The following is a 16239-nucleotide window of genomic DNA, read 5'->3' as shown; positions in this document are numbered from 1 at the left end:
CTGCAAAACCTCACCAGCAGACAGTGGCTCCTCAGGCCTCAGCTCGATGTCGTTGGGGGGAGATCTACTCTTTAGGCAAGGAAGGGATTCCCCCCAGCCCTATTCCCCTCTGAGCACAGGGTCCCTGGAGCAGGCTGGCTGCTAAAGGCTGAGCTGTTTCCCCCCAGGTTGGTTTGGATCCGAATCAAGACAAAGTTAAGCATTTAATTACCACGGCAGGGAAGCGGCTCAGCAATCAGAGAAAATTGAATCAGGCTCCCCAGGGACTGCCAGGTCTGGTCAGCAGCCTCTCCAAGGAAGAGATACAGGGAGCATCCTCCTAGCAGGAGCCAGCACAACATGGAAAAGCACGGGGCTCAGGCTGCCTGGAGACCCACTTTGCCTGTGCTTCCAGCCAAACTCACCGTACAGGCTGAGGGTGCCATGGCTGGACCAGCTCCAGGGCCAGATGGAGCTCCCTGGCTCCATCCCCCATACCTCTGGGCAGCCTGAGACAGGCAGGTCCCCACAGAGCTGGGGTGTGCATGGAGGTGTGCTGAACACAGCTAAGCAGAGGGATGTGCCTTCACCCCACATCCCAGCCCAAGGAAACCATCCTAACACACATCCTCTGCATGGCTGTGTCCAGCCCCCAGCTGCCCAGCCTGCTTCCCTGTGGGGCAAACCCCACTGCCTTAGACCTCAGAACACCCCAGGACCTCTTAATCCTCCTGCACCAGGTTTTCCTAGGCTTAGGGAAACCTTTAAATCAGGCCTGGGCAGCTGCCATGTGCTGCTCATTAGCTCTGGCAGGAGCACACCAGCCTTGAGCCACACCATCTGCTCTGCCCCCAGGTTTGGGGAAGAGGGACACACTGCCTGGACCCAGGGACAGCCATCCCAAGAGACCAGTAGGCTCCAGGGGAAGCACAGGGTGCTGCTTTACCCAGCCTAGAGAGGAGCACAAACAGTGTTTGGGATCTCCCTGGACTCCTTCTTCATCCCCATAAGCAACTGGGAATGCCATCAGCTCCACACTGGACCTGACCAGGAGGTGAGGCTGGGAAACACCATGGGAAGTTTGCAAACAACAGACCTGCAAAGGGGTGCAGGACCCCAAAACCCCAGGCAGGGTGGGCAGCACAAGGAAACACACACACAGCCCAGCAGGACCCCCCCAGCTGCATGGAACACCCATGAGACCACTGGCTCTGCAGCACCAGCAGTCACTGGGAAGTGATGGGAAACTATTGATCATCAGGAGGCTCTGGGCTGACCCTGGGGGGGCACAGAGGTGCCACAAGGTCTATGGAGATGGACAGACACCCTCCCCCCCCTCCCAGCTCTGCACCCTTGTACTGAGGGTCCCATTTCTCTCCAAGCCAGTGAATCACAGCCACAGGGTCTCTCCCTTTAGCAGGTGTCCCTGTGAGGTCCCTGTGTCCCAGTCACACCCCAGTACTGGTGCACCCATACTGGAGATAAGGCTTTCCTGACATACCACCCCCCCAAAAGTGGACACACCTGCAGCCCCCAGCCCAGTCTGATCACCACTCTGACCTTGGCAGAAGATGCTGCAACCCCAGAGCCCTCAGGGGACAACTGGAGCAACATGCTCACAGGGCAGGAGAGTGAGTGGCATGGAGGAGATGCCTCTTCACCCCCACCAAAACCAGCTAATCAAAAACTCCCAAGCTCTTGGTCAGCAGGATGGGGGATGCTATGAAGCACCCATGGGCAAACCTGGTCCCACAGTAACTCCTAATGTCCTCCTCAGGCAGGTGCAGCATGAAATAACACGTGAGGAGAGACCACAGCCCAAGAGACCCAACTCCTAACGCAGGCAAGGGTCAGGTTGTGCCTCACAGCCCTGCAAGATTGAACCAAGGAAGGGCCCTTGCTCCCTGCTTGGAAGGCAGGGAGAAAGGCAAGGACCAGGAGCCCAATTCCAGCCTTTCTCCTCCAACATGATGCCTTTCCCCCTGTGCCAGCATTCCTCATCTCCCAGACCAGCACAGGGATGGAGACAACCCACCCCACCCCACCAGCACACCCTGGGGCACTGCCATGGGTTATGTGGGTTGTTATACTCAGCAGGGCAGGAGCTCACATGAAGCTCATGGGATCCTCATGACTTCTGGGGAAGAGCATGCCAGACAGACCCAGCACATCCCCCTGCACCCCACTGAGCCCCCAGCACATCCATCCCTCTCCCCTGAGTACTTGGGTGCTTGGGTTCCAGTGCTCAGACATGCCCCAGGCTGGGGATGAGGAGGAAGAAAGAGCACAGGGAAGAAGTCAGAGGAGGTTTTGTGCCTGGTGCTGTCAGGCCACAGCACTGTCTTGGGGAGGGGACCCCAACTATGTCAAAGCCCAGGGGCAGGGGGGCAGAAGGACCTTTATTAACTCTTCAGACTGGGGCAGGGATGCCCCTTGGGCTCCCCTGGTCCCAGTCTCCAGAGCTCTGCCCTCAGTGCTTGTCCTGGATGTGGTGCTGGGCACACTGGGAGGCTGGGGGGGTGGGAGTCACGCCCCCCGCCCCATGCCCTACCCCCTCAGACACCACAGAGACACCCACAGAGGAAAACAGCTGGTGATGGGTGGATGAGCAGGGAGGGGTTGATACACCCACAGGGTGACAGAAGGTGGGGGGCCCATGGGGCAGGGGAGCTTGGGGACAGGCTTGGCTACAGCCCCCTGTGCCAAGAAACCTTCCCCACCACGTCCTGACCCCTTGGGAGCTGCAGTGGAAGGGAAGGGATTTCACTGGGATCCCTGGGACATCAAGCTCAGTCCTCAACCCTCCCTTGGAAACAGATGACAACCACATCCTGTCCACAGGGCAGGACAGACAGACAGACATCAAGCAGGATGAGGCTGCCAGCTGCCCCTGGCCTCACAGCAGTGCAGGGTGGGGACATGGACGTGCTGGGGCAGCACTGGACCAGCTCCTGGTCTGGCTGGAGGGTTTGGGGTGGCAGGAGGCTGGTTGTTCTCCATCCCACCAAGCCAAAGCAGAAACCCATCAGCAGCAGGCATGGGCACCCCCAGGGGGGGGTGCTGATCTCCTGCAGCACAGCCTGGCAGCAGCTGCCCTCACAATCCACCACACTCCAAACCTGATGGCTGTTTAACCATTGACACAGAATGTTTTGACATCCTTTGGCAGGAAACAGCCCCATGGGACCAGGGGGGCCAGAGCCCCATCCATCCCAGCAAGCACAGCTCAACAGCCACCCAGCCAGGGACTGGCTTCTCAATTAGCACTGGGCTCAGTTGGGGTATCACCTTCCCTCTCCAGGGGCCTGGAGCCGTGTTCCTGACAGCTTTGCCTTCATCTCCCACAGCTTTCTCTTGCTCCCAGTTTCCCTGCTGGTGCAGGAAAGCTGCAGCTGGCTCTGTCCTCTGACTCAGAGGCTGATCCAGCCTCCCAAGTTCCTGAGACTCCCTGGCATGACCTATTTAAATCCCTCAGTGATGGGTGCAGGCACCAAAAGCTTCTTCCAGCTGCTTTGCCCCCAGCCATGCTGCAGGCATGCAGTCTGCATGGGGCTGCATGGTGCATCCATCCCCCCCTCCAGCTCTGTTTCCATCCCCTTTCCAACATTTCCACTGTAAAAACCAGGGAGCATGTGCCCAATGGGTGCCAAAACCAGCCTGGCACCCACACACCTGGGCTCAGCACTTCTCCCCTGAGATCTCAGGGGGTTCCCCCCCACCTACCACAGCCCCCAGCATCTCTCTCCAGATCAGGGAGGCCAATTTAACCTTGCTCACTGGGAGCTGAGCACATCAGCACCCCTGCAGCACCCCAAAGTGAAACTGAGAAGCAGCAGCTTGCCCAGACAGGTTCAAAACAGCCACAGGACATGGGAGTCCCTCTGCCAGGGCAAAGGATGGGGTGTCCCCACTGGTGCTCTGCCTGCCCAGCACCTGCAGCCTATAGCAGCCTTCTCAGGTATTTCCCTCCTGGAATGACAGCTGCTCCCAGGGAGCCTCCCAGCCCTCATGGGTGGGAGATGGGGCACCTCAGGGCTGGGCTGTGCCACCACACCAAGACAGGCTGCCATGTCCTGCCCCACACCTCCCCCAGGAGCTGGGCACATCCCATGCAGCAGAGTGGCTTTCCCTCATCTCTTCTCCGCTGTGCAGCCCTATGACATCTGAGCAAAACCAGTCTGACACCAGCCAGACCAGTCAGGGAGCTGTGTTCCACTGGGACAACATCAAAGAGGCTCAGAGCTGCAGCAGCACCCTGGTGATGGTTGGGCAGAGGGTACCAGGCTGTACCACCCCTCTCCATGCTGGCAGCACTTGGGCTCACACCATCTTCCCATCGAATCCCAGAACTGCTGTGGGACAAGCTGCTTTGGAAGGGCCACAACAGCTCCACCTCCCCAGGGACTGATCCCAGCTGATCCCAAAGCTTTGCAGAAACTATCCCAGGAGGCAGAGGAGCCCTTGGCCACATGGCAGCAAATATGCCAGGACCCTGGCAGGGCTGGGAGCCCTGGTGATCCTATGGTGACCCCTCTGCCATCATGCTCCCCCTGAGCTGAGCCCTCCAGGGCATTTAGCCACAGGAACATGAGTCTGTCCTGTGCCAAGCAGCACATCTCATCCACCTTCCTGAGGAGAAGGTGGGAGCAGCCCCCTCTCCCTCAAGGCAGGAGAGAGCCGACCCCAGGCTGCCTGCAGGGTGTGCAGAGCACCAGAGCAGGCCTGTTTCTGAGAGCACTGCAGCCTGCAGGGTTTAAATCAACTTGAAATCCGACTCAACTTCCTTCCCCAATTTCACCAGCTCAGCTTCCGGAGCCTCCAGAGCCAGCACAGGACGCCTGGGTGCTGTGGGCAGCCCTGGCACAGGGAGATGCCACTTTCTCTGGAGCTGGGCAGTCTGAGGGTGCCCTCAGGGAGCATTTCTGGAGCAGCCTTGGCTTCTCTGACCTCCCCTGGCCAAGGAGTTTAATGGCCTCTGGGTCAAGAGGCAGCATCAGCCCTTCCTGACACAGCAAAACCTCAGCCTAATGGTGCTGCTGGGCTCCACCTCCTGCCACCAGCACCCCCAGCTCCCCGCTGCACAGCAGCTCTGTGCAGCTGCAGGAGCCACCAGCACCTGACTGAGCTGGGAGGGGTGATGCTGAGGAGAAGGGGAGGCACAAGCTCTCCCAATCAATGGGCTGTGCTCCTGGATGGAGGGCACTAGCAGGGAGCAGCCCAGCTGGCTGCACTGCAGCCACCCATTCAAAGCTCACCTACAGAAGGAGACAGCAGTCGTTGCCTCCCACAGGTCCTGAGGTAACCCCCTCCCACAGCAAGGAGTGAGGGGCTCCCAGCCACCCTGCTCAGCACCATCACAGCAGCCTGAGCTACCCCAGCACAGGACACATGGAGTGAGGGCTCCCAGCCACCCCACAGCAGCCCCTCAGCTGAGCCCATCACCCTGGCACAGGACACATGGAGTGAGGGGCTCCCAGCCACCCCACTCAGCACCATCACAGCAGCCTGAGCTACCCCAGCACAGGACACATGGATTGAGGGGCTCCCAGCCACCCCACAGCAGCCCCCCAGCTGACCCCATCACCCTGGCACAGGACACATGGAGTGAGGGGCTCCCAGCCACCCTGCTCTGCACCATCACAGCAGCTCCCCAGCTGAGCCCATCACCCCAGCACAGGACACATGGAGTGAGGGGCTCCCAGCCACCCCACAGCAGCCCCCCAGCTGAGCCCATCACAGGACACATGGAGTGGGGGGCTCCCAGCCACCCCACAGCAGCCCCCCAGCTGAGCCCATCACAGGACACATGGAGTGAGGGCTCCCAGCCACCCCACAGCAGCTCCCCAGCTGAGCCCATCACCCCAGCACAGGACACATGGAGTGAGGGGCTCCCAGCCACCCCACAGCAGCCCCCCAGCTGAGCCCATCACCCAGGGGCACCCAACCCGCCGCTGCCGGCGGCTCAGCCCCATCACTTCCTCCCCCGTTGCACCCGGAAGCAGCAGCAAACTCAGACGTGGGGGATGCTGATGGGCACTTGAAGGCAGACCCTGGCTGCAGGGAGAGCAGGAGCCAGGCCACATCCAGCCCTGCCCTTCCAGACTGTGCAGGTCTCAGTTGCAGGTAGAGGCTGCAGGTCCCTGGGCCAGGAGCAGCTCCTGGGCCTGCATTCCCCTCAGTGCTGCAGCAGGTACCAGCCATTTCACCCCTAGCACACAGGAAGCCTAAATAACTCCCCTGTGCCCCAATCAACAGCTCTGCACCCAGGTCCTTTGGACCCCCAGTGCCAACAGGGCAGGCAGATGGTCTGACTGTCACCTAAAGGAAGACAGAAGCCTGGGAAGTTGACAGGGAAACACAACAGCATCTCTTCTGCTTCCTCCTGCCCAGCCAGGAGAAGCAGCAAGAACTGGGGTCCCCCCAAGGACAGCACAACCTTGCTCCTCTGTACCTGCTCTTCCTACCCTGAGGGCTCTGTGAGGCCCCAGAAATGGGTCCCAGTGCCTGCTGGACATTGACATTGGCTGGACCATCACTATCACCATTTAACCCCAAAAGCACATGGCACCTTCCCCCAAAGCCCCCATCACTTTCCAGTGTCCCCAGCCCTTCCCCCAAGGTCCTACCTTGTTCTCACCAGCAGCACAGAGACCCCAGAGGAACGTCACAGTCATTACAAAGGGACAAAAGCTCAGCTTTTGCTTGCTCCCTGTCCTGCTGCATTCAACCTCCTCCATGCTCTGATAGCCAGGGGAGGTGGGCTCTGTGGGCAGGTTTGCTTCAGGGTGGGGGGTCTGGGAGTCCCCCCCAGCCCAGCCCAGCCCAGCCCCTCCACCGACACGGCACCGTGAGCATTCACAAAGGGAAACCTTGCTCTGCTCCAGGGCAGGGGGGGGACCCATCACCAGCCACCCAGGGCTACTTCTGCAGAAAAACCATGTGTTCTGCAGGGAGAAGGTCTCAGCCTCCCCTCAGCAGCCACCTTCCCTCACGGCGCTGCAACCTGCTTTGTCTCACAGCCTCCCTGCTCCCCAGGCCTCCTCCTTTGTCTTGCCACCTCACCTTCAGCACCACCACACTGCCACAGCACCCACCAGCTGTGCCAAGTGGGATGCTGGCTGGTTCCCTCAAAAATGGGGTTGGAAGGGAGTTGGATCTCCCCCCCCCCACCCCACATCCTTGCCAAGGGTACCCCAGCCCCACTGCAATGCTGCACGTTCAAGTCACCTCCCTGTGCACTGGACACTCCTCAGCCCCATCACAGGCAGACACAGCTCCAAAAACACCATCCCCAGTGGCACCCACTCCATCTCCCTGGGAAAAGTAACCCCAGCCATAAGCCAGGCCTTTGTTAAAAGGCTTCATCCCCAGGGTAGGAATAATCTGTCTTGGCAGGAAACCTCCAGCCCCAACACCAGCATCACTCAGTTCCCTGGTCAGTGTCCTGGCAAGGACACCTCTGCCTAGGGGAAGGGACCTCTGCTCCTGGGAAGGGACCTCGGCAGCACCCAGAAGATGCTGTCACCTCACCCATCCTCCAGAGCCTGGCCCAAATCCTCATCCTCTCAAAGGGAGAAAGGCAGAAGACCCCCACAGGGTAGTGCTGGTGTACACACACACACAGGCACACCCGCAGCAGCGTGCACAGCCCCACACCCACCCTCTCTCCTTCCACGGCTGCTGCACCCAGCATCTTTTGTGCTCTGGCTCTGCCCAGGCAGGCAGGGACCAGCTAAGGGCAGTGCCCCCTGCAAACCCTCTTCTGAGGACTCCCAGCCCCCCTGCAGACTGCCACCAGCACCCCAATCTCCCTTGTGCCATTAAGGCTGTGGGCAGGGGGGCACCACGTGCCCTGCCCTCTGTAGAGTGACCCCCCCCAGCCCCGCGGTGGGGGACAAGCCAGACTGGGAGGTGGGTGTCAGCGTCTGGGGCTGGGCCGTGTCCCCACAGGGACCCCATCCTCCCCTCACCCCCTGCACGGGAGCTCGGGGTGCCAAAGGCCGGACCAGGCTCATCCTTGTGTGGACGATGCGGGTTGGCCCCGGGGCGAGCTGGGGACCGGCAGTGACAGCCGGGCAGGGTCCCTCCTGACTCCGGGGCAGGGAGGTGGTGGTGGAGGTGGGGGGGGGGTGCTCCTTCCTCATGGGGCAGAGAGAAGCTAAAACCCACTGCGGTCTCCGGGACCCCAGCGGCTGTTCACAGAATACACCCAGCCTGGCACAGCGCTAACAAAGAGCCCGGTTCGACCCACCCCCGTGGGGCTCTGCAGACGATGCGCGCTCTGCCCCATCGGCTGCCGCCCAGCCCAGCGCACCTCAAGCTCCCGCAGCACCCCACCCTCTGAACCCCCTCCTCCTCCTCCTCCAGCCCCCCCCCCCCCCCCGAGCCCCCGCATGAATTAGATGCCCCCCGGCAGCTCCTTTCTTGAGGTACTCGGTCAGGAAGGCGCGTTGTTCCCAGCACAAAGGACACCGAGATGCCGCATCGTTCTTTGCCGTGGACCGCGGCGGTGTGTGCGGGAAGGGTGGGGGGGGCGGGGGGGGGGTTATGAAGGGACCCCCACAGTCCCCAGCATCTTGCCTGACATCACCGAGGAGCCAAACCCACCCTAGACGTAGCCAGGAGCTGCCGAGCTGCAGAGGCTTGGGCGTAAAGCCAGTTCTCCAGGTGAAGGGCTTGGGGGTCCCCCGCCTCGCCCCCTCTCCCCCCGCCCGCAGAGGATGGGAGAGGAGGGGGGAGCATCGCGGGGCTGCCGGTGGGGTGAGAAGGGCGGCACCCCCGAAACGATGCGGAGCGAAGGGTGGGGAGGATAGCGGCGGCGGGGCTGGAGGGAAGGGGGGTGGGGGAGTGGGGGGAGCGGACAGACCCCCATACCGGGGAGACTCACTGCCCTGGGTCCAGGCAGCGCCGAGCCGGGCTGCTTATTCTCAAACCCCCCCCCCCGCCACGCACACGCAGCTGCATCCCCCAACTCGCCGGTGGCATCGGGCCCCCCCCCCCCTCCCCGGGGAAGCGCTAAACCCCGCGACCCCCCCCGCCCCCCCCCCCTCCCCAACCCCGGGTACTCACCTCACAGCCACCTTGACCGAGCTGTCCGAGGCCGCCATACCCCCACCGCCCGGGCACCGCGGCACCGCTGCCAGGGAGCAGCATCCGCGGGCAGCGGGAGGCGGCGGGGGAAGGGGGGGGAGGGGGGGAGGGGGCGGCCCCAGGTGGGGGCGGGGCGGCGGGGACACGCCCCCCCCGCAGCGCCACTGCCGGCACGCGCAAAGGGTCATGTGCGCCCCTCGCGCAGCACATCCCATACAGCCCCCCTCCACCCCCCCTCCTCTTCCCACCCCCCCGGCATCTCCCCTCGGGCACCCTCACACACCCCGCACAGCCCCCCCCCCGCACCTCACATCCTCCCCAAACACAACCCCCCCCCCCCAGCACTCCCCAGCCCGGCCCCCTCACCCGTCGGTCCCTGGTGCCCCCTGCCGGGACAGCGGCCCCGCTGCTGCCTGAGCCGGGCTGTTCCGGGCTGTTCCGGGCTGTACCGGGCTACACCGGGCTACACCGGGCTGTACCGGGCTGTTCCGGGCTGCACCGGGATGTACCGGGCTGTACCGAGATGTTCCGGGCTGCACCGGGATGTACCGGACTGTACTGGGCTGTTCCGGGCTGTACAAGGCTGTAATGGGCTGTTCCGGGCTGTACTGAGCTGTTCCAGGCTGTTCCGGGCTGTACTGGGCTGTTCCGGGCTGTTCCAGGCTGTACCGGGCTGTTCCGGGCTGCACCGTGCTGTACTGGGCTGTACCAGGCTGTACCAGGATGCACTGGGCTGTATGGATCTGTTTTGGGCCGTACCAGGCTGTATTGGGACTGTACAGGGCTGTTCTGGGCTGTACCTGGATGTACTGGGCTGTATCAGGCTGTTCCGGGCTGTACCGGGATGTACCAGACTGTACCGAGCTGTTCCAGGCTGTACTGGGCTATACCGGGCTGCCCTGGGCTGTACTGGGCTGCACCGTGCTGTACTGGGCTGTACCAGGCTGTACCAGGATGCACTGGGCTGTATGGATCTGTTTCAGGCCGTACCAGGCTGTATTGGGACTGTACGGGGCTGTACCGGGATGCACCGGGCTGTATTGGGCTGTTCTGGGCTGTACCAGGCTGCACTGGGCTGTATAAGGCTGTTCTGGGCTGTACCTGGATGTACTGGGCTGTATCGGGCTGTTCCGGGCTGTTCCGGGCTGCACCGGGCTGTATCGGGCTGTTCTGGGCCGTACTGGGACTGTGCGGGGCTGTACTGGGGCTGCACCAGTATGAACGTATGAGACGTTCCCCCTCGGAGAGGGCAGGAGCGCAGCCCGAGGCCCCGCAGGGCGAGTGCTTCTGCCCCGGGAAGGAGCGGAGCCCTGGCACATCCCGGTGTGGAATGATCCTGGGGGGCTGGGAGAGCCCGGGGAGGCTGTCAACAACCTGCCAGCCCAGTGAGCCCAGTGCCAGCCCAGTGCAGCCTAGATCAGCCTCGCCTAGCCCAACTTAGGCCTGTGCATCCCACTGCATCCCTCTGCGTCCCTCTGCATCCCACTGCATCCCTCTGCATCCCACTGCATCCGTCTGCATCCCACTGCATCCCTCTGTGTCCCACTGCATCCCTCTGTGTCCCACTGCATCCCACTGCGTCTCACTGCATCCCTCTGCGTCCCACTGCGTCCCACTGCAGTTTGGTGCTGCCCGGTGCAACACGGAGCAGCTCTGGTCCAGGCCCGATGCTCTTCCCAGCCCTGGGAGCACGAAGATCCCCACAGGACCTTGTCCCCCTGGCCTCCTGCCTGCCCTGCCCCATCCTGTCCCTGAGTCGGGGTCACCCAGCTCCTCTGTCCCCCAGAAGAGGCTCCCAGCCAGCCCCAGTAGCTCAGGTGCTGCTGTGGAGGGACATGGGAGTTCTCCCTTTTCCTGCCCATGAGTGGGACACAAGAAGGGACATGATATCCCTGTGGCAGCCCACCCCTGCCATGGGTAGCACGCACCCCCTGGGTGCCCCCCAGCTCCCTGTTAGTGGGTGAACACGAGAGCATCGTGGTGAGGAGCTCCTCCTGAGGTGCCAGGGCCACGTGCACACAGAGCTCTGCGCCCTGGGGGTGCACCCTGCCTTGGCATCTGCTGGGATGGGCAAGTTCCAGGGCCACCTGGTGCTGGTGGATGAGCATCATCAAGGGGATGAGCAGGACATGGCTACTCTGATGTCCCACAAGGAGGTGAAGAGCTGGCATTTCTCTTCCTGTGCCCCTGGGGAACATGTTTTAAAGGACCCCTGGGTCAGGGTGTCCTTCCCAACCCCTGAGCTGCCAGTTCTTCTGAGGCTGGACCCTTCCCCACTAAGGCTCCAGCCAGAGAAGGGCAGTGACCACACCGTGCTGTTGCTGGCTCTGTGTTCCCACTCCCACCCTTGTGCCAGCCAGGTCAGAAGCCAGATAGACCTGTGCCCAATCCAGCTGGAAATGAACTCCAGAATGACCCCCCCAGATGCCAGGTTGGGGGGGGCCAATCATCCCCCACACAGCTCCAGACTGCAGGTGAGGGTGCAGAAGCACTGCCCCATCCACCACAGTGGCACCCTTTGTGTTTGGAGTCCCCAGGGAGCACCCAACTGCCCTGCAAAGTGGCACATGCAGTCTGAAGGGACTAGGAAACCATCATCATCATCATCCTTCACTGATGGAGCACATCCTTGACATCCCCCTGGCAGAGGAGGCACTGGCAGCCACTCCATGCCCCTTGGAGCAGGTGGATGTGCTTCTGTGTGTACCTGTGTGTGAGGGAGTGTAGATCCTGCTCCAAGGGGCAGGGAAGCAAGAGGAAGGGCTTCATCAGCTGTCCCTACAACCATCCCTGCTGCTTGCCTGCAGCCCCTCAGGGGAAAGCTGTCTGTCTGTGTGTCCTCTGCACAAGACTGGGCTCTCCAGGCTGCAGCTGGAGCTGGAAACAGCCATTTCCCTTCTATTAACTTAACAAATAAATGCCCTGCTGGAGAGCAGGCGAGCCCTATCGATTCAGCACCTCCCCCAGGACCTATCAGCTGGCTGCATTTTAATATCTATTAGGCAAGGAAGGGCCCTGCCTTGCCCACTTTGGCTGGGCTGAGGCCCCTCTGCAGCCAGACCCCTGCAAAGAGACAGCCCAGGGAGATGGGGCTGCTCCAGGGCTCAGTACCCAGAGCCCACCTGGGGCACTGAGGTCTGTAAAGGGACATCCCCAGGCAGACCCCTTCCCAAAGAGGAATAACCTCAGCTTCTACTCGATCCCAGGCAGGAGCTGGCAGTGCACTGGCAGCACTGGTCAGCACTGGTATGAGCATCCAACCATCCCTGTGGTCCCTGTGCTCTGCTGGCTGTGGTGTCTCTGATTTGTCCCCTGCAGAGTAGTGGGAATGTCTGTGGGCTGGATGAGACCCAGTGGGTACCTGAGCCTGAGAGCAGTGCTTGGAGATACCTGAAATACCAGAAATCCCACAGCAGTGCCCAGTTCTTCTCTTGGTTAGACCCAGTGCTGCTGCACTGACCTGGACAGACTCTTCACTCATGGCCTTTCCAATTTCTTACCCCCCTCAGGGGGTGAGCCAGAAGCCCCCAGGCCTCAGTGGCACAGAGCCTGTGCCTGTCTGCTGCCCCAGCCCAAGGCAGAGCTGCCCAAGCCACTTGTCCTGCTCCCCACAGGCCAGGCTGCTGCAGGCAGGAGGACTGGGCTCCAGCAGGAACAGAAGGATGCTGGGTCTAGCTGCTGGGAGGGGCACCCAGAGCTCGACACCCTCAAGCTGGCTGGTTACAGCATAAGCACTTAGGAGCAGGAACAGACCCTCCCTCAGCATGGGGAGCTGCTACAGAAGCACTGCCAGCTCTGGTTAAACGTGGTCTCCCATTTGGAGACCCCTCCCCAGGCTGGGCTTGGCAACAAGCAGCCACGGGCACAGGCTGTGTGCAGCAGGCTGGCAGAGGAAAGGAGGGGACTGGGCCACCCAGAGAGTCACACAGCAGGAACACCCTAATGACCTGTTCATTTATTGCAAGACCCTTCCAGCACAGCATTGTCCTGTCACACACCAGCATCCAGCAGACCTGGCCCCCAAAATCCTCCTGTAGCTGGATGGAGCTCCCCAGGACCCCAGGTAGAGATGGGGAGCAGTGTGGCATGGCTTCAGGAACCCCTCTCAAGCTCCTGATGGGACTGAGCTCACTAGGCTGCATCAGCAGGTGACTCACAGGTGAACAGTCTTTTGGGAGGAGGCTCTGCTGAGCCCTGGGGCCGTGGCTGATGACAGGGCTGAGCTGTCCTGGTGGCCAGAGAGAGATTTGGTGCCCTGTGGTGTTGCTCTTCCCTTTAGAAGCTCCACAGCTGCTTTCTCCACGTCATCCATCTCCAGCTGGCTGGTGGCTGCCATCTCATCCCTGGTCAGTGCTACAAAGGATGGGTCACGGGCCAGAGCCTCAAGGCCCCCAGCGATCAGAGCCTGCAGGAGAGGAGGGGGTCACAGCCCAGTGTGTGCTCAGGCTGCTGGAGAAGTGTCCCTGGCTGCAGGCAGTCCTCCCTCACCTCCTCTTCCCTGCTCTCCTCTGCACTGCCACATACCTGTTAAGCTTTGCCCTCCAACCTCCCAACTTGGCACGAGCATGGCACTTCTGGCAGCTCTGCCTTGATCCCTGCCAGGCTGTGCCCCTGCCTTACCTCCTGAATGAGGAAGGTGATGGCTGGGGTGGAGGATGTGCTTGTCTCAGTGCCTTCACCCCACTGGTACGCTGAGTTGGACGGTTCTCCTGGCACAGTGCCATCCTCTCTGGGCAGCTGGATGAGAGGAGCAAAGAGCTGCAGCCTCCCCTGTGTTAATGTGGGGGTACAGGTACTGTGCCCAGGATGGACATGCACTCCCATCCTGCTGAAGCTCCTGGATCCAGGGAACCACCCTCAATGGGACCATCAAGAACATGTGATGTGATGGGGAACCAGCCCTTATCTCCTGCCTTGGCATTTGCCAGGCACTGTGGCTACCCAAGGGCAGCCAGGTGGAGTGTGGCAACAGGATGCAAACCCTTCTGCCCAGGGTTTAGGGGGAGCTGGGGAGCAAGAGAGATGCTGCTTCAAGCCCAGTGGGGCTGGGAGCCAGCTCCTTCCCCAAGCTCATCAGAAAGGAAAGCCCCAGCACAGCAGAGGTCACAGGGGGAGTCCTAGAAACAGGCTCCTCCCCAGCATGACCCCCAGGGATAAGGAGGTTGGTTAACCCATTAATGTCCTCTGCACTGCTGCTCCAGGCACACATTGTCCCCTTTACCTGCTGGGGGAGGAGGTGCAGCCCTGATGATGGGCCAGGGGTGACCCCTTGCCCTGATGCTGGGTGACTGACAGAGGGGGCCCCTCGCCTCCTATTCGGCCTCCGTGGCAGCATCTCCATGGGTACAGGGTGTCTGTGTTCTGGGAGAGGGAAAGGTGGGGACATCAGATGGGCACAAGAGCCAGAACACCACTGCTACCCAGAGCTGGAAAGGGGTTAACTTGACTGGGGGAAACCAAAGGGTTTAGGGGTTCAGGACCAACTGAATTTGGTCCTGCACTTGCCCACTGCTTGGTGCTGCCTCCTAAAAGTTGGGAAGAAGTCCCTGCCTGGGGAAACAAGCATGGTCTTGTGGCCCTGCTGCCCAGGGGTGGCTGGTCCTCCCCCCTTTCCAAGGCCCTGGTTCCATGTTCCATCACCCTGGAGGGTGGGAAGGTGGGAGGAGTGTCTCCTGGAGCTCTCCAGACTCCAGAGAGGTCCCACAGTGCTCGAGCTAACCTCCAAGTTGCTGGGGTCTGCAGGTCCCTGCCTGCCTGCCAACATCAGGCCCTTCCCCTACCCTGGCATTTGAGCTGGTCCAGATCCCCCAGACAAGGAACGATGCTGAGACTCACCCCACGCTGGATTCTTGGGTGCTGCTGGCACTGTCTTCCTCAGCACCTTGTCTTCATACTTCATCCTGGGAAGGGCAGGCAGCTGGGTCAGACTGAGCAGGGACCACGTGCTGAGACCAGCCCCACCCAGGGGTGAAGCCCTCCCTACCTGGGGATACAGCTGGGGGGCACACCAGGGATGGATGAGCAGGATGGAGACCCCAGCAAGTATGATCAGGTACATCCTCTTACACTGATAACCCTTGTCCCTTGTCCCTGTTCCCAGGCAGGAGCTGGTGGCCCCTACCCAGCCCTTGGGACACAGAGGTTCGTGGGGAAGGGGTGATCCCTGGAACCCTTCTGTCCTCCTCGAGCTGCACTGAGCTGAATGAAGGTTGGGGAGGACAAGAGGGGCGCATGGGGAGTCACATGTGGTGACATGCAGAGCCACACACCAGTCCTGGAGCTGCCCTGGGTGTTCTGGTGACACCTCTGGGAGTGCCAGGCTGGGGCCCAGGGAGTGGCAAAGGGAGGGGGGGTGTGTTCTGGTCTCCTTGTCCCCTGCCTCCAGCTCAAGGGCTGAATTTGTGCACTAAGCTCCTATCTCCATGGAGCCACTTCTGTGCCCAGCACCCAATTCCTGCTGCAGCTCAGCCATTTCTCCAGACCTTTCCCACCCATAAGAGCACCTGGGCAAGGCTGACATGGAGCCAGAGCTGCACTGGGAGCTGCTGGGCATGGCTCAGCTCCACCTTGCCTGCTCCTGGAGGCTGCCCAGCCCTTACCCCTCCAGCCAGCTGCTGGTATTGGCGTTGTTGACGTTGGTGTTGCCTTCCTGGGGGAGGTCATCAAGGAAGACAGGGGAGTCGAGGTCCTCACTGCCCACCTCCATGAACTGCAGGGGCCTCTGGTTGGCCATCTGGGGCTGCAAGGGGCTGCTGGGCTCCAGGAAGCTGTCGACCTGCCCAAACAAGCCACCTGTCCTCTGCAACCAAGAGGGAAGGCATCAGGGAAAGCCTGGAGCTCTGGGCTGCTCTGGGGGTGTTCCCGTGGTGGGGGGGGACACGTGGGGGTGCCCATAGGACCAGTGTTCTCCCTGCTCATTCCTCTGTACAGTTCCCAAAGCCTCACTGACCAGCTGGGGGAAACTGAGGCACTGAGTGGTGATGATCACACAGCAGCACTGGGGTGAGAGCCAGCCCTGTGCCTGACAGATCCTGTCACCTCTGTGGGACAGCCTGAGCTAGAGTGCCACTTCTGGATGCAGCAGGAGGTGCAACAGCTGTCCAGGCTGTCCCACAGACACCCAGAGAGGGAGAAGTTCATCTCTTCCTGTCATCTGGTGATGATGACTCC

The 16239-nt window shown here is 61.4% G+C and overlaps 2 protein-coding genes across 4 annotated transcripts in view; both read right to left on the bottom strand.

The window, feature by feature from the left end:
- KIF21B (kinesin family member 21B) overlaps positions 1 to 9086 on the bottom strand; it is a gene marked incomplete at both ends in the record, with an annotated part of 39514 nt that extends 30428 nt beyond the window's left edge. The window contains one exon of the mRNA XM_084275894.1: positions 9049 to 9086. Coding sequence (XP_084132020.1) covers positions 9049 to 9086 — 38 coding nt within the window. The remainder of the gene's footprint in view (positions 1 to 9048) is intronic.
- A 3904-nt stretch (positions 9087 to 12990) lies between these two features.
- The window catches only part of CACNA1S (calcium voltage-gated channel subunit alpha1 S), a 45304-nt gene continuing 42055 nt past the window's right edge, over positions 12991 to 16239 (bottom strand). The window contains exons 40-44 of one of the 3 annotated variants that reach the window (XM_084276078.1): positions 15669 to 15868; positions 14905 to 14969; positions 14291 to 14430; positions 13690 to 13839; positions 12991 to 13474 (exon numbers count right to left, since the gene is read on the bottom strand). In XM_084276078.1, coding sequence (XP_084132204.1) covers positions 13223 to 13474; positions 13690 to 13839; positions 14291 to 14430; positions 14905 to 14969; positions 15669 to 15868 — 807 coding nt within the window. In that variant the 3' untranslated portion in view covers positions 12991 to 13222. The remainder of the gene's footprint in view (positions 13475 to 13689; positions 13840 to 14290; positions 14431 to 14904; positions 14970 to 15668; positions 15869 to 16239) is intronic. The other 2 variants (XM_084276079.1, XM_084276080.1) reach the window with 2 other exon arrangements.

The sequence above is a fragment of the Gallinula chloropus genome, assembly GCF_964237585.1.
Source record: "Gallinula chloropus genome assembly, chromosome: 27".
Lineage (NCBI taxonomy): Eukaryota > Metazoa > Chordata > Aves > Gruiformes > Rallidae > Gallinula > Gallinula chloropus.
The sequence above is the reverse complement of the archived record's forward strand: the minus strand, read 5'-3'. Positions and strand labels throughout refer to the sequence as shown.